The 18,091-nt window shown below is 38.9% G+C and overlaps 1 protein-coding gene across 1 annotated transcript in view; it reads left to right on the forward strand.

Annotated features, from left to right (window-relative positions):
- Window positions 1-18,091, forward strand: part of LOC148351699 (ryanodine receptor 3) — a 168,800-nt gene that overhangs the window by 145,847 nt on the left and 4,862 nt on the right. The window contains exons 76-95 of the mRNA XM_088353681.1: window positions 236-345; window positions 1,929-1,980; window positions 2,045-2,095; window positions 2,161-2,260; window positions 2,329-2,408; window positions 4,822-4,898; window positions 5,007-5,080; window positions 6,617-6,634; window positions 8,716-8,796; window positions 8,869-8,957; window positions 10,752-10,880; window positions 10,968-11,072; window positions 11,690-11,771; window positions 11,843-13,161; window positions 15,512-15,570; window positions 15,643-15,814; window positions 15,882-15,968; window positions 16,050-16,250; window positions 16,597-16,727; window positions 16,811-16,853. Of these exons, the coding sequence (XP_088209807.1) occupies window positions 236-345; window positions 1,929-1,980; window positions 2,045-2,095; window positions 2,161-2,260; window positions 2,329-2,408; window positions 4,822-4,898; window positions 5,007-5,080; window positions 6,617-6,634; window positions 8,716-8,796; window positions 8,869-8,957; window positions 10,752-10,880; window positions 10,968-11,072; window positions 11,690-11,771; window positions 11,843-13,161; window positions 15,512-15,570; window positions 15,643-15,814; window positions 15,882-15,968; window positions 16,050-16,250; window positions 16,597-16,727; window positions 16,811-16,853 (3,060 nt within the window). The remainder of the gene's footprint in view (window positions 1-235; window positions 346-1,928; window positions 1,981-2,044; window positions 2,096-2,160; window positions 2,261-2,328; window positions 2,409-4,821; window positions 4,899-5,006; window positions 5,081-6,616; window positions 6,635-8,715; window positions 8,797-8,868; window positions 8,958-10,751; window positions 10,881-10,967; window positions 11,073-11,689; window positions 11,772-11,842; window positions 13,162-15,511; window positions 15,571-15,642; window positions 15,815-15,881; window positions 15,969-16,049; window positions 16,251-16,596; window positions 16,728-16,810; window positions 16,854-18,091) is intronic.

The following is an 18,091-nucleotide window of genomic DNA, read 5'->3' on the forward strand; positions in this document are numbered from 1 at the left end:
CATGCCCGTAAATTGTAGCAATATAAAATGGTCCTGCCTAAAATTGATTTATATTGGTATTCTTTCCAATGCTGCTGTTGCATGTCTCCTCTACTTTTGTGTATGTTAGTAGTTTAGTCCTGGCTTGTGCTTCATGGGCTGCATGCTTCCAGAAACGTGTTGCATGCTGGCAGTAAAAGTTACATCCAGGTTCTACTGTCATGCTATCGATAACGAGAAACTATGACTCGCTCAGAAAATACATCACAAAGTGGATGAAGAAGAGGAGGAGGAGGTCAGAAAGCAGCCCGATCCACTTCACCAACTCATTCTTCATTTCAGCCACAATGCTCTTACGGAGTGCAGGTGAACACACACACAAAGATAATAAATAATGAGTGACTTTTTAAAAAGGCAGAGAAAGGGGGGATAAATTAATAAAGAGTAAAAGTACAAAACTAGGGTAACAAATAAAGGAAACAAAGGAGAGACTCAGTCATAAAAGGAAAAGAAAACATGACCTTATATGTGTCAGGACCAGAACAGATACAGGACCCACTCGCGTAATGTTACCACAAGTTTTATTGAAGGAACGAGGAAGGGGTGCACCCACGATCCGGTGTTAACTCTCGTACTCGGCTTGTGGTCCGAACACGAAAGCGGATCTTCCATAGCGAGCTATGGCGGTGTCAGGGGCGGAAAACCGGTCGGTAGCCGGGAGTGGGAGAGCAAGACGTGGTCGGGGTCGAAAACGAGTTGTAAGCCAGGAAAGTAGAGTAGACGCGGTCAGGGACAAAAGAGGTCGAAAGCCGGGACGGGAGAGTAGACGTGGTCGGGATTAAAAACGGGTCGTAACGGAAGTCAAACGGGAGCAAAAACGGGACAGGCGAGAGTCAGGGTAAAAAAAAAGGTTGCCTTGTATCAGAGATTCGCAGATGGACTGACAAAAGAGAACAGATAGGAGTGGGTTTAAATAGAGACAGGGAGCCGATCAGAGTCCGAGGCAGTTCGCGCCAAAGGACCATATAGGTCAGGGTGATTCACATCGGTAATCATGACAATATACTCATGTTTATCTTATTTAAAAGTGTTTTTACTTGGACTTTTTGTGCTATGCTAACTGCTCCACACAGCAAAAACATCATATGAAAAATGGCAACAAATATTTAAATGAGAAAATTACTTCTTATAGTAATATTTTAGAAATATTGTTTTTTTTATTTGTTAAAAATGTTTGTATTCATTTATATTTCTATATATTTTTACCTGGACTTCCTGTGCTTTAGTTGCTGCACCACACTGGAAACAATCTTGTCAAAAATGATAAATAAATAGTAAGACAAGAACATTAATTAATAAAAAGGTAATACTTTAAAAATATATACATTTTTGTTTTTATTCAATAGGTTGTAATCACTTTTATTTCAATATAGAATTACCTGAACCATCTGAGCAATGCTACTCCAGTCCTGATAAAAATGAAAAGTAAAGAGTGGAACAAAAAAATGAATACTCATAATTTCCCCAAAAGTACTTTTTAATTTTTATTTAAGTATTATTATTATTCTTTTTAATAATGTGCACTCATTTTTATTTCAATGTATTTTTACCTGGTCTTTTTAAATGCCATATTAGTTTTTATTCTATATACAATGTTTGTAAAATATTTTTTATTTTATTTAACAGTACTTTGAATTATTATTGTTTATGTTAATTTTTTAGATTTTTAATTGACTTGTTTGCAGTGTGTTTGCTGGTCCACACGTGCAAAAATGTTCTGATAAAGAGGGAAATTGAGCATGAAAAAAATGTAGTAATAAATATTGAACAAATTTGGAAACACACTTTGTTAAATTACATGTATTGTTTATTTTCCCTTTTTCCTGTATTTGTTCAAATGCACCCTTTAACCAAGTAACCATGTATTTATCATGTGAAATATTTTCCAGCTGTTTGGAAGATGATCCATTATACATCGCATATGCAGATATGATGGCAAAGGTACAATTTTGTCTTATTGACTTAAGCAAGAACGTGCAGGTTTTATTCCATATTTCCCTCCCAGAGTTGTGCAGAAGGTGAAGAGGAAAATGACGAGAAAGAGAAAACATTTGAGGTAGGATTGCAGCGAATCGTGTCGTTTTTTTTTTCCCCCGTTGCTCACAGTATGTTACATTTCAGGAGAAGGAAATGGAAAAGCAAAAGATGTTGTACCAGCAGGCCCGACTGCACGAACGCGGGGCTGCGGAGATGGTGCTTCAGATGATTGGCGCTAGTAAAGGTACCTCCGCACGTTCATGTACTAACTACATTTTCCATGTAGTATGACTTACACTGACGGGTCATTAGGTCGGCTGGATGCTATGGTAACCTTCACCCTCAAACTAGGCATCTCCATTCTCAACGGCGGGAACATTCTGGTCCAGCAGGTAACGACCGCTCCAGAAACAGAAAAAAATTATTTTGCTACATCAGGGGTGTCAAACACATGGTAGAAAAACCTCTCGCACTGGGACTGGACTAGTAAACTAGTGTCTTAAAAAAGTGTGCCTTAGCTGTAGGGCTGGGAATCTTTCAGATACTCCAAATTAAATTATGATTATGATTCAGGAGTGCAAAGTTTGATTATCAATCGATTATTGAGGTATTTTTACCTCAATATTTGTTTTCTCTTTAGTATTTCAACCCAATATGAATCATTGTACAAAAACGCTAAATGACAATTAACTTACAATCGTTTTTTTAACTCAGGGCGGCACGGTGGGTAGCGCCCAGCCCCATGGTGCTGAGGTTCAGGGTTCAAGTCCAGCTACTGCAACCTCCCTGGCTGGAGTTTGCATGTTCTCCCCGTGCTTGCATGGGTTTCCTCAGGGCACTCCGATTTCCTGCCACATTCAAAAAACATGCATGTTAGGTTAATAGGCTGGTCCAAATTGTCCCTAGGTGTGAATGAGCGAGTGAGTGGTCTGTATCTGTGTGCCCAACAACTGGCTGGCAACCAGTTAAAGATGTCCCCTGACCACTGCCCGAATGGGCTCCAGCACCCCTACTGAGGATAAGCGGTGCAGATAATGGATGGACCTACAACCACAAATGTAGGTGCAAATGATTTAAAAGTATCTTCCTGCTTTATTTATTGTTGTTTTTTATGAAAATGTTTATTGGAATTTGGGAACTCAACTGGTTCATTTTACATCTAAAATTGAAAGGAGCTAAAGCTTCTATAAACCTCTGGTGCTATATTATAATTGAGTGTTTTTCTTAATCCCGGTGTTAGTCGATAGCTTCCTATTCACCAGGGATAAAATGTTTTGATTAGGAGCAAATGTTGGAGTAAAGAGTTTACGGCCATAACACCCTGAGAACACCTGATCTTGGGAAGCTAAGCAGGTTTGGGCCTTATTAGAACTTGGATGGGAGACCGCATGAGAATACCAGGTGCTATGAATAGGTCATTTGGTGCTCGCTGTGCTGCGACAGCACTGACTGTACTGCCTGGTAAAGTCTGTAAAATGTAATTTCCCCAAAAGGACCAAATCAATTTAATTATTATTAAGATGCACCATACATGAGTGTATTGATATTGCCTTAAACCTCACGTCCGTTTTATGTATAATAACATCAGGATTGGTGTTTCCTCTACCGTTGTTTAAATGATAAATGGTAGGCAGCAAATGTAGCTATAGTGGATGTGGCGCTTGGCCAGTGGACACTTCTAAAACTGATTTTCATCAGTGGACGTCTTGTGCTTCTCAGCATTGTCTGGCAGGCTATTCCACATGTTAGACACCCCTGCTACCTTGAATGGCTAGAGAGACCCCTCGCTACTCTGCTTTATTTTTTGCTGGTTCACTCCTTTGCAGAATTTTAAATAAATTGATTCTGTCTTTGTTTTAATTAATATCTTTATATCTTGTGTATTGTAAAGAGTGCTCTGAGGGTGGGTGTGACTGTGCGCGCGGCCGTGATAGGCTGAGGTGACTGTGTGAGAGGGCCCTGTCTCCGTAAACAAACTGCAGCATAGCGCCAGATAACTTTAAGCGGCTCGCTACATTTAAGGTATATTCTTCAGTTGAATCAGACTCTAAGGAGAGTCCGAAAAATGCGAAGGAATTCCATCGGGTGCTAAGTGGATTGGTATCGCGTCCCAGCAGTGACTGAGGAAGGCTGCAGGCCTTGCGTACTGCTTACGGCTAGGTTTATAACTCTGCTAAGCCCCAGTGCAGACTCTGTACCACCAGGTCCATTAGCCATTAAACAAATGACCTGGAGCAAAAACTCATGTAAAACTGCTTCATTCATGGTGGTTTTATTTTGTTTCACCGCGGAGATTTGGCACAATTGAGGACACCCTAAGCAAGGGCCCTAGCCAGCCGCTCTTTAAATTGCTTTCTTACACTAAAAGGAGAAGCCCACCAATTTTGTCTTACCTTTCTAAATGACTATAAAACCATTCATTCAATTGCTGTTGTGTGTTGTTTGTTATTCCATAAGAGTTATTAATTATAATCGTATACGATGAGTCATAATGACGTCATCTCGAGGTAAGTTTAACCCTTTTGGGGATTTAATGAAGGTGCAACGCTACTTTGCGAATTTTCACTTTTTGCGGGTGGTTCTGGTCCACATTAACTGCAAAAACCGATGGATCTCTGTATTTCAAGGCTATAGTCGTCAATAGCAGCCTAACTAGGTGAATAATTGATGTTTGTAGCTGCCTACTGCAGCCGAGCAAGAAATTACCTTTGAGGTCTATGGTCGTCTCCTGAACTTTAGCCACAGTATATTGGATCTTTGACTTTGCTTCTACATCCTTCTATGTGACGTGCTTGTTTTGCGCAGAAAATGTTGGACTACCTAAAAGAGAAACGAGATGCCGGCTTTTTCAAAAGTTTATCCGGATTAATGATGTCTTGCAGGTAAAGAAAACACATTTGTTATTGTTTTTATGTTGTTTTCTTTAGCTATTTTTGATCAAGGCTAATAAATTTAAACGTCCTTGAAATTGTGTCCCCCTTTTCTCTTAGTGTGTTGGACCTCAATGCCTTTGAGAGGCAAAACAAAGCAGAAGGTCTTGGGATGGTTACAGAAGAAGGTTCAAGTATGTCACTGCTAAAACAAAGAAGCAACATTTTTTCAATCAGGGATTTTTTTTTTTCAATTGCTTATAGTTTTTAACTTATCGCACATGCTTGCTGACACAACCTTAACAAGGAAAAGTCAGCACAATTTCAGGGTTGAAGATATATTAACAATAAACAGCACATTTTAAAAAATAATAATAATGATAATATTGTAAGTCGACACATGTGGACAACTTACCTCACGTTTGGCTTATCCCAACTATGTATTGGTTCCGGAACTGATAAAACCGTTCCAGATAAGAGACAGAACATAAAACAATAATAACAAAACCATTCCAGATGGGACGAGTTCCTTTTCTGAAAAAGGGTTATAACACAAACACATTGATAATACTTAGAAATAGAGGGTCGGGGAAGAAAATAATAAATGCCTAAATGTGGGACACTGTCATCTAGTGTTTAACAAATTGTGCTGTCAAACTGACAGAGAGCAATAAAAATATGACTGACTGATCCTATTATATATAGAAATAAATGTAAAAACAATCAAATACCTGTAAATACATACGATATAAAAAGGAACACATAGATGTAATACCTAAATATATGACATACATACAATTTACTACTATTCACTTATTCTTGCCATAGCTGGAAATAAATGCACAAATAATTAAATACCTATAAATATATGCCATATTATAAATGGACACATAAATAAATCACAGCAATGTGTGAAAATAAATAATTTATCTTAAATTGTCAACAATGGTTACGCCAAATCAGAACTGTTTTTTTGTAAATTTTCAATTGGCAAAATTTTTGACTACATGAAGGAATTTTGCTGCTAATATATTTATTTTATTCCTCCAGTTTGCATCACAGGCTACTCTGACTTTCACATTCCATTTTCATTATCAATCATTTATTTCATCTTGATATTCTCATCACACAGGTGAAGCCTGTGTTACTTCATGTCCAAGTCCTGTCTTAACACAGTCGATTAATCTGCCTACTCAATGCCAATTAAAATATTTCGAAATATGATTCATAAATTAGACTGCAGATTTGCATACAGAATATAATATATATATATATATATATATATATATATATATATATATATATATATATATATATATATATATATATATATATATATATGTATAAGGTAATCATTGCTAACATTATTAGATACATTTACACACTCATTACCAAGGAGCTTACTTGCCAATTAGTTAATCAATTTTGGTTTACGTTTTGTACAGTCAATTGGAACCTATTGAGTTGTTCACTTGTATCAACATTTATCATTAAGATGCATATTGTAGCTCACTTCATAAACTCAGGCATAAGTGATGGTAAACATTGAAAACATGACACTAACATTTAAACATTAACTACTAATCAGTGATGCACATATTTGTAGTATTACTTTGACCATTTCCTCATTTGGCTGTGATTGAGTATCAACTGTCTTCTACTTTGCTTATGTCTGCTTTTTTTGTGTATTCCTCTGCTCATTTTTCTTTTGTGTATGTCATTGGTCGCAGTCAACGTGAGCGAGCAGGGTAAATACTTGGTTTAGATCCTACTTTATTCTATGCAATGCAAAGATCTTGGTTGCTCTTATCATTCGATTGTCTTTTCACGCCCTCCCCGATTGTGCCCCCTTTGCTCCCTGAATGCATTACAAGCATTTTCTTTTCTCACATACAGACTTAAGGCTAAGGCATTGCATGCATGCTCATTTTAAACATCCTGTAGATAAATACAATTCAGTTTGTGGTCAGGTGACCCAAATTCCTTCTTCTTTGACAAGAAGGTTGTGCTTGCCAGTTGTTGGTTTATTTTTGCCTTTTTTGGAATATACTAACCACGCTATTTCAAACTCAACTGTTTTGCTTTGTTGACAAGAACCCATACAGTTTTGCTGGTGTAGATTCAACCCAGCTTACTTTTATTCTTTCTTTTTATGTTCTTGCTGTACAGTGATCCCCTTCCATCACATGGGTTAGCAATTTTTCACACATTTACCGCAATAACACAATTTCAAGATGATGCACACACATCTACACACATCATATAGCAGAATATTGCAAGAGCAATAAATAACACCTACATTAATGATTTTCTGGTGGCCAAAAATACGATTATAAAGGCTTGGCATCCAATTACTTTGAGGTAAAGTACTGCAGAAAATGGATTTTTTTTCACTAAAATATGCCATGACACCTTGCTTAGTCTGCTGCACAAAATTGTCCCAAAACGAGAAAAAACACTACTTGAATCAAACACAATGATTTGCATTGTTATTATTGCATGTTAGAAAATTATCTGCTGAGCATGTAGTACAGGTAAATATTTTGGCAAATAATTCTGTTTGATGTTGACACTATCGTACACTGCAAAAAAATAACAAAATAAAGTATTATTTATCTATTGTATTATTCTTATCATATTTGTTATTATCGTCCTATCCCCAAGGCCACCAGCGCCCGCCCCAAGAGAGGGAGGTCGCTGGTTTGAGCCTCAGCAGAGTCATACCTAAGACTTACAACATTGGTACCCGTTGCATCCCTGCTTAATGCCTCCCTGGAATTGGGGGGTTTGGTCACCTAATGACTCCCACCGACACGTGTTGAGCGAGGGGGCTGGGAATCCCCTCCTCCTTATCAATCTCCCCAAATGAGTCAAAATGCCAAAATGTAAGTGAGTTCTTGACTCTAGCCACTTCCCGCTAGGGGGATATGTCTCAGGTATATACATAAATATATTATTATCAATTTTATTTTTGCTGGGAAATTTTTTGCTCATTTATTGTATTGTTTTTGTATTTATGTTTCTTATTTGACCAGAACAGAAATATATTTTGTTTGTATTTAATTTAAATTTGACACTACATCCACTACAAAGTCCACTAGGTTAAATTGAATGGCTTGACAATTTAAGTAATGTAAACATTAAGTGAAGTTTAAAAAATGAGCTGTTCAAGAAATGTGATTTTTCCTCATCACATGGAATGTTTTTTTCTTTAACCAAAACAAGGGGCAAACATTTATTTTATTATATGCCATTTAAATTTGACACTACATTCACCTCATTTTCCACTACACTACATTGAATGCCTTGGCAATTTGAATCATGTAAAAAGATAAAAATTAACTATTGGATTCATCCATTTTTATTTTGCTCATTTAATTAACAATGTATTTCTTGTGAAAAAAATAACAGATAAAATAATAATTACGTAATGTTTCAAAAGACCTAAACCTTTTTTTAAACGTATTAAACATTGAATTTATTTACAATTTATGTTTTTTTTGCTCGAAACAGGTTTGGAAACGCTACAATATAATAACTCGTTTTCATTTGTTTGCTTTCGTCGCGTAACACCATGCAGATCAAATGAGATGCTGCTATCTAGTGGTGCGCAATGGAATTGCCCAGAGATAACCAGGAGGCAGAAGGAAATTAATTACTACTCCTAAAAGAAACAAGTGTGAAAACCAGAACCTGTGATGAAGGAGTTACTGTAGATGCAATTAACCAAGAATGCATTTGTAGCACTCATGCCTGTATTAACAAACAACTAATGCTCCATCTGTTTTCTCATCGAAACTAACTGCTCATTTATTTCATGTCTGTGCAGGCTCCAAAGTGCTTCAGAATGACGAGTTTACCAAAGATCTTTTTAGGTTTCTTCAGCTTCTGTGTGAGGGACATAACAACGGTATACTCACACACATTGGCCAAATGTCTCTAATAAATGTTTACTGCAGTTTTCTCATTTCATTTTCTTTAGATTTCCAGAACTTCCTAAGAACACAAACAGGAAACACAACTACAGTCAACATCATTATTAGTACGGTGGACTACTTGCTCAGACTTCAGGTGTGATGTTCTGCTAGAACAAATATGGGTTAAAACAAGTACTAATAATATATTTTCCGTTTTGCTGCAATTACTAAATTTTCCCAAAACCCCATTGAATGTTACTGGATGTACACTATTCCTTCCCAGCTGTATGATTAGTGAGAGTGGAACTACTGTGTACAGCGGAGAGGTGGATAGCGCGTGTGCGGCACAGTTCTGAGGTCATGGGTTCAAATCTAGCTACCAACCTTCCTGTGTGGAGTTTGCATGTTCTCCACGTGCTTGCGTGGGTTTCCTCCAGGCACTCCGGTTTCCTCCCACATTCCAAAAACATGCATGTCAGGTTAATTGGCCGGTCAAAATTGTCCCTAGGTGTGAATGAGCGAGCGAATTGTCTGTCCCTGTGTGCCCTGCGACTGTCTGGCAACCAGTAACCAGTTCAGGGTGTCCCCTGTCCACTGCCCGGAGATGGCTGGTAGGGCTCTAGCACTCCCGCGACCCTACTGAGGATAAGTGGTGCAGCTAATGGATGGAACTACAGTAAGGCTTCAGTGTATGGAATGTAACTTCTTACGTTTCATTTTCAATCTGTCTCAAGTTGTAGTTCAACATCCTTATTAAAAACGTGCATACGAAATAAAATTACAAATGGACTGTGCACTGACAAGATTGGAGAGGTGACAGGACGATCATGATGCTAATGAGCAGCTGAAATGCACGTGAGCTTAAAATCGTGTTCAAACGAGCCCTAATTATTTGAGGACACGCACGTGTGGCTCCCATTGGTGGAATTTATCAAGCCCATGACAGGCTAACATTTAAATGATATAAATATTATGCCTACATATTTCTGTTATTTATAGATGTATTTATATCGTATACATTTTTTTCATCAAGAACAAAAACAACACAAGTATTTTATTACGTCAAAAATCAAATGTTGAGGAAAAAACACTTTCCCTTTTGTCTTTTGAGTTTTTAATTAAAATTAGTGTTTAAAAAAGGGGACATATGATATAATTTGAATTATAATTCTTACTATTCCAAAACCAATTTAATGACTTGTTATGATCATACTGTCATGAACCAGACCAGGATCAGGACCCAAACGAGTGACGTTTCTCACGCAAGCCTTTTATTTTACGGGAAATGGGGAGTCATGCACGTTAGGCAGCAGTCTGGTGTGAAATGATAGGAAGCCAGAGGACGACGAGATTGATACCAATTGCCCGAGTAGATATCGAACAGATGGGGTCGATACCGGACAGGACGGGACAGATAAAATGAAAAAGAAACAGGATATCGAAATAAAACAGCACAAACTAGACGGGAACGAAAACAGGAGAATAATAAACAAGACAAAAATAGATGGGAACGAAACTGGAAACCGATATAAACAGGACAAAAATAAACGGGAACAATAACGGAAAGGAAATGCCAACAGGAAACAGGACCGAGTCAAAACCCACGTCTTGAGGAGCAGAGGTTCGTTAACGGACTGACAAAGGAAGAATGAGAGCACTGAGCTTAAATAGACGGAAAGCCAATCTGTCAATGAGCCGCAGCTGGCGCCACACCGGTGGGGCCAATTGGGCGCCATGGCAACCGTGACACATACACCATTTCGGCAGATACTTAAAATCAAATGAATCCATTAAGGTTTTTCCACCTTGGCCCAACCCTTATGCTAAATTTTAGGAGTTTGTCCAACCTTGCTATAGTAACACTTCCTTCAAAATATATGACATATATCTATTTGTCTTTTGATTATGTTTCACTCTGTCTATTATGCATTCTTACCACACATTTTAGGAATCCATCAGTGATTTCTACTGGTACTACTCTGGAAAGGATATCATTGATGAGGCTGGTCAGAGGAACTTCTCTAAAGCGCTAGCAGTTGCCAAGCAGGTCTTCAACTCGTTGACAGAGTACATACAGGTTTGATATAATGATAGGAGTTATGTTCTGACAGTTGGAGTACATTTTGTTCATTAAATCCCTTGAGAGTTTTACTGTGTTCTCTAGGGTCCATGCATAGGCAATCAGCAGAGTCTGGCTCATAGCAGATTGTGGGATGCAGTTGTGGGATTCCTGCATGTTTTTGCAAATATGCAGATGAAGTTGTCCCAGGTATGACATTTTAACTGAAAGTGACATTTGAATTCAATGTTCTTCATAATGTCATGTGGTGAGGTTGGTGTCTGGTGAGGCAAACACAGATTTACAAATAAGTAAATCGACATATTTTTGTTATTTGATTGGCAGAGCAAGAGATCAGCATATAAAATATGTGCTCCTTTTGAATTACACATCAATAGGTAATTCTCTGTTATGGAAAAAAAAAGATTAAATTGCTTGACTTCCTACTAGCTCACCAACAGTATTAATGATTATATTGTTTGAAGCCAAATCAGAATCCTTGGTCTTACTGTTGCCCTCTGCCATGAAGCAAGATTATTGCATGACTCACTCTGCATCTGCAGACAGTAATACGTTACATACAATTGCGTATGTAATATTTATATTCCAATGTGAAACTTTAACACTTTCGGATGAAAAATGAAAAATTGTGAAGTTAAAGAGGTTGGCAAACATCTGTTTTACACCAAAAACAACATTTCATCTTGTTGTGATCGATAATTTTTACTGAGGCGAACACTTCAAGGCCTTGAAGCGCTTTTTTTTTATTACAGCACAGTTCAAAGGAAGCTGTCAACAACTCACTCCTACTTTTTATCTTCAAACAGGACTCCAGTCAAATTGAATTATTAAAGGAGCTGCTGGACCTGCAGAAAGACATGATTGTCATGATGCTGTCTCTTCTTGAAGGTGACGTTTGTGACATCTGTGCATGTGCACAGTGACATTCTGACTAACAAAATGTGCATATTCTATCACAGGAAATGTTGTCAACGGGACTATCGGTAAACAAATGGTGGACACCCTGGTGGAATCATCCAGCAACGTAGAGATGATCCTCAAGTTCTTTGATATGTTCCTCAAGTTGAAAGACCTTACCACTTCCGACAGTTTTAAGATCTATGACACCGAGAATAAAGGTTTCATCTCCAAGAAAGATTTCCAAAAGTCCATGGAGAACCAGAAGCAGTATTCACAGTCTGAGATTGAGTTCCTCCTCTCGTGTACGGAGGCTGATGAGAACGACATGTTCAACTACGTGCAGTTTGTGGAAAGGTTTCACGAGCCTGCCAAAGACATCGGCTTCAATGTTGCTGTTCTGCTGACCAACCTCTCGGAGCACATGCCGCACGACGCCCGTCTTGCCACCTTTCAGAACCTTGCAGAGAGCGTCCTAAGCTACTTTGAACCATACCTGGGTCGAATTGAGATCATGGGGGGAGCTAAGCGTATCGAACGAGTTTACTTTGACATCAGCGAGTCGAGTCGAACTCAGTGGGAGAAGCCGCAGGTTAAGGAGTCCAAGCGTCAGTTCATATTTGATGTCGTCAACGAAGGGGGAGAAAGCGAAAAGATGGAACTGTTTGTGAATTTCTGTGAGGACACCATATTTGAAATGCAGCTGGCATCTCAGATTTCAGAGCCGGACCCGGTTGAGCGTCAGGAAGAAGAGGAAGAGGAAGACAACCAAGGCATAGCAGAGAACCAGGACGAGGAAGAGGAGGAGAACGTTATGTTCGAGTCTTCGTCAGCTTTTACCATCGCTTGTGTTTCTTTGAGAAAAAACATATTTCACGTTCGCCAGCTGCTCACATTCAAGAGCATTAAAAGGCAATACAGGAAATTCCGAAAGATGAGTGTGAGGGAGACAGTACAAGGCTTTTTCGCTTTTTTTTGGATGATCATCGCTGGCCTCCTCCATTTTGTTTACAGCTTGATTTGGGGCTTCTTTCATATTTTGTGGACCAGCATGTTTGGGGGTGGCCTTGTGGAGGGGGCGAAGAATATGAAGGTCACGGACATCCTGGGTAACATGCCGGATCCCACTCAGTTTGGAATCCATGGAGATGTGTTGGAGACGGAGAAGATGGAAGCGCTCGAGGCATCGGCACTCACCGAGATGGGTCACATGAACCAGGGGAACGTAGATGAGGCAGACTTGATGGCTGAGCTACTCAACATCCAGCCCAAAAAAGAGGGAAAACACGGAGTCGAGCCGGGACTGGGGGATGTTTCTGAGGTGGTTGTTGGGGGCGATGCACCGTCCATTGCCAGTGCTGTCAGGCAGAAGAAGGCTCAGGTGAGTGTGATCTAATAGAGAAAAAAACATGAACTGTAAATTATGTTTGATGTAAACTTTTGCTTGCCCTTGTATTGAGGATGAAGTTGAAGATCTTTTTCTTTAGTGACAAAACTTTAAATTACAATTGATGTGCAGTGAGGTTTGAAGTTTGTGAGGCACAGTCAGTTTTACAAATTGTACCTATATACAGACGGTTCCCTACATATGAACGAGAGAGGTTCCCGACGATCGTTCGCAAGTTAAATTTGTTCGTAAGTTGCTTCAGCGCTATATTTTGAATGGAATGTATGTTTAAGGTTTATATAAGTATGTTTAAGGCTTGTATAATTAACCTGTATTGTTTTTGAAACTGAAAAATAAACCTTTAATAAAATAATATGCTCCATAACATTACAAAGCATGCTGAATGATAAAGCTAAGTACTGAAAAACAAAGCTACACATCAAGCGTGGACATTCTGTGGCCCTTTTAGGCTCCTGATGATTAAGGGCTATACAAATAAACATGACTTGACTTGACTATAATGATAAATAAAGTTACGTTTAACTTACTTTGTGAAGATTTAGGGGACTTCCTCCTCCGTGGTAAAAAGTGGACAAAAAAAAAAGCGAATCAACCATTTCATCAACCGCATCAAGCTTTCTTATTCCACTTTCATTCAAAAAGAAACAGCTCGCCTCTTCTTTACACTTTACACCAACCATATTGAATGGATGCAGGAGTTATTAAACATTAAAAATATCAAAGTTCTTACGGTATAGAATGTTTACACTCAAACTAGGAAGACGAAGACGGATTTCTTCTTCGGGGTGGATGCTGGGTGACCTCTCACAGCACTACAGGTTGGTAGTGGCGGAAAGAAGCATTACATTACCGTCCACTACTTGGATAAAGGTGCACACATTACAAAATCTAACTTACAGCAATGTCTGGGTATTTTTTGACATCCCCAAAAAATGTTCGTATCTATAATAATAATAATAATAATAATAATAATAATAATAATAATAATAATAATAATAATAATTTCCTTTGTATTGTCATTCTTTGTAACAATGTACACAGAACGAAATGTCGATACACCTGACCCGTTGTAGCGAGCCGATGCAGCCGCAGCCAACAGAGGGCGCCGCCATTTACCAATGTTATAAGTCTTAGGTATGACTCGGCCGAGGCGCGAACCAGCGACCTCCCAGTCTCAAAGCGGGCGCCCTACCATCTAGGCTACCGTTTTTTGTAAGTCAAATGGTCGTAAGTAGGGGAGCTTATGTATTAGTCATTATTTGAATTACTGTGCAAGAAAGAAATATATACCATAGGAGGAAAACATTTTTTGGTCTTAACTTATAGATGAAGTCTATCCGCTGCTTGCTTCTTTTGTATAAAAAACATTAATAAATAGGTAATTGATATGTTTACAGTTTAGTAGACACTAAAAAAAGAAGATAAGACATCAAATATATCCCAACCGGTTTTAAAAGCCTTAACCTGAACCCTTTCTTTTGATTAAATCTTCTAAGTTACAAAAGCAGAGCCGCCCTAAAGGGTAAGGAAATCAAAGAACAGCAACCTATAGTGACAATGACGTAAAGAGTGCATAATAGTCAAAACAACAAACAACAGTGAGGCCTTATAGTCAAATGACAAACTGGAATCCTATGCAATCATTTTTGTAGGTGTCCAATATTAAAACAGAATAAACTTATTAGCAATCCTCCATTATGAAAATTGTCATTGCAATGAGAAGAAAATACTGCATGGCTTTTTCTCGCTGTTAGCCTGCTAATAGTATCACTAATTCTATCATTGGGGCTGAGATATGTGTCAAATCAGATTCCTTTGTTTCACATCACCCTCTGCCATGAGTCAGAAGAATTCAATGTCTCACTTTGTTTCTGCAGATGCTCTGCACAGTAATACATAATTCACAAATTTCATTGATAAACCCACACAGTGGTTAGCGCGTGTGTGGCACAGTTCTGAGGTCATGAGATTGAACCTGCTGTGTGGAGTTTGCATGTTCCCCCCGTGCTTGCGTGGGTTCCTCCGGGCACTCCGGTTTCCTCCCACATCCCAAAAACATGTCAGGTTAATTGTCCAGTTTAAATTGTCCCCAGGTGTGAATGAGCGAGTGAGTTGTCTGTCTCTGTGTGCCCTCCGACTGGCTGGCAACCAATTCAGGGTGTCCCCTGCCCACTGCCTGAAGATACCTAGGATGGGCTCCAGGACCCCCGCGACCCTACTGAGGATAAGCGGTGCAGATAATGGATGAATGGTTAAAATAATGGTTTATTGTGAAAATTCAGCAATCCAAAATTCAAAGTAATCTCTATGTTGTTTTTGATAGTTGGCTGCGAAGAAGAGGTCTTCAAATGGAGACTACAAATCAGATTCTGAAAAAGCAGAGTGAGTGTTCTGTGCACTGTAAAATGATGCCTCATCCTGGGTGTCTCTCTGACCGATTGTTTTATGGTAAAGCTCTGATGACGGTGAAAAGAAGGACCACAACAGGGCCAAAGATGAAGCTCCTCCTGAGCTTCCACTGGAGAAGAAAGTCCCCAAAAAGAGACTTGCCATGAAGAAGGAACCACCAGAGGCTTTCACAGCCAGTTTCTTTGCTGGGCTGGAAGTCTACCAGACCAAGATGTTGGTCAGTTTAATTCAACTTGTCCGATTCAAGGCTGAAGGATTGGATTGAACATTTATGAATCTTGCAGAACTACCTGGCCAGGAACTTTTACAATCTACGATTTTTAGCACTCTTCGTCGCATTTGCAATCAACTTTATTCTTCTATTTTATAAAGTGAGTCAAATGCTTCTTTTGCAAGGGTCTGGAAATAGAACACAAGAACCGTAAATGAATAAATCATTGTTTCGTGTTTAGGTTACTGGGGATAACTCTGACGATGTGGACCCCTGGAACGGAGGAGGAAGAATTGGGCAGGACGAGGAGGAAGAGGACGGCTCTCTTGAATATTTTATCTTACAAGAGAGTACTGGATACATGGCACCAACACTTCGCTGTCTGGCAATCCTGCACACTATTATATCTTTCTTGTGTGTAGTGGGATACTACTATCTGAAGGTACACTAAGACTTCTCCAAGGAACGTGTCAACACTTAACTATATGGACAAACGCTTGTAAAACCTTAGGTGAATCACTCGGGAACGCTTTAAGTTTAACAACTCTACAGCTTTTCTATAAAGGAAAAAAAATGCATCACTTATTCACAACCATTAATGGCTATAGACTTTAAACATTTTAATTTATCCAGTGCCATTGACGGCTAAAGACATCTTAGATTTCTATTGGTCGGACAGCAAAAGAGATAATATCATGTATGCTGGCGTGTACTGTTTGTTTCCAGGTGAAATCCAGAACGAGACTATTTTTACATGTTAACATGTGATTTTTTTGTGTGCATGTAAGGTTCCTCTAGTGGTTTTCAAGCGCGAAAAGGAGATCGCCAGGAAGTTGGAGTTTGCCGGACTCTACATCACAGAGCAGCCCTCAGATGATGACATTAAAGGACAGTGGGATCGGCTGGTCATCAATACGCCGTACGTCCAACCAGCTTATAAAGATCACTGCTAAATATTTTGGAAGTATCAAAACCAATTTTCATACGAGTTTTTTTTTGCAGTTCGTTCCCTAACAACTACTGGGACAAATTTGTCAAACGAAAGGTAAGCTGAAGGTGGTTTATAAGTATGCTTGTACCAAAATATTTCATATTATATGCATTGTTAATATTTTTGAAGCACTGGAACTTTGCTTGGATTTGGAAGGAATTAACTGAAAAGAGCTAAATGTGTTTCAAGTATTTATACTATGAGTTAGTTGACATGAAAAAAAAAGTATATAAATACTCTTCTACAGGAATTAAATATGTAGTCTCATAAAAAGAATATTTTTAAAAAATCTATCCAACTATCTATCTACCCTGGCCTTATCCCTCAAGAGGGGTAACCGACAGCAAGACAAACACATACACAAAAACGAGAAAGAAAAGAAAAAACGAAAAAATAGCAAAAAACACAAACAAATTAACCATGGCCAACCCAAATGCCCAAACACCCAAACAAGTTAAGCACCCCGGCACCCAAGTTGGTCATGCTTTCGTCCCCCCAGATGAAATTGGACACAAGAAAGCGGCCGTGTCACTCGGGTCAGGGTGACACAACACACTCTTCTGTTCAACGACAGGGCCCAACAGCTTTCACTGGTTTACCCCTGCCGCATCATACAGGTGCCTTTCCCATCCCTTAGAACGCGTCTAAACATCCCACTATCCTTTTACAACACCTCTCCACTCATTCCTATCACCAACAAGAGCCCTAGCTTCTACTTCATTGAGACCTCTTTCCTGCAGTACACTCATAACACCATCCATCCACGTGAATCACGGCCTTCCTCTTGGTCTCCTTTCATTTACTTCTGCTTTTTAGATGCTCTTCAACATTCGCTCCTCACCCATCCCCTCCATGTGTCCAAACCAACCTAGTACTCTCTCATCCACACGCTTGCTCAGTTCCACGACTACTCCAGTTCTGTCTTACACAATTTCATTTCTCAATATATCCAATCTTGTCACTCCTAACATACTCCTCAAACACTTCATCTCAAAAACATTTAATTTTCCTTCTCAAATTTGCATTCAGGCTCCAAGTCTCTGCACCATACAACACAGTTGGCACAGCCACACTCTCATACAGTCCTCTCCTAAAAACCATACTCATAATCTTATTCCTCAAAAAAATCATATTATCCGTATTAAAATTAAAAGATGATATTATCTTCTGAGTATACATATCACTCTGTTGCGACTCAACCAAATAAAGTACTTTTAATGGTTTTCGCAGGTGCCTTTAAAGGGACAATATTTTTGTTTAGTGCCTCATAGTGAATTTTTCAATCATTTAAA

This window comes from Urocampus carinirostris, chromosome 15 (assembly GCF_059441175.1).
Source record: "Urocampus carinirostris isolate Australia breed hairy pipefish chromosome 15, RoL_Ucar_1.0, whole genome shotgun sequence".
Classification (NCBI taxonomy): domain Eukaryota; kingdom Metazoa; phylum Chordata; class Actinopteri; order Syngnathiformes; family Syngnathidae; genus Urocampus; species Urocampus carinirostris.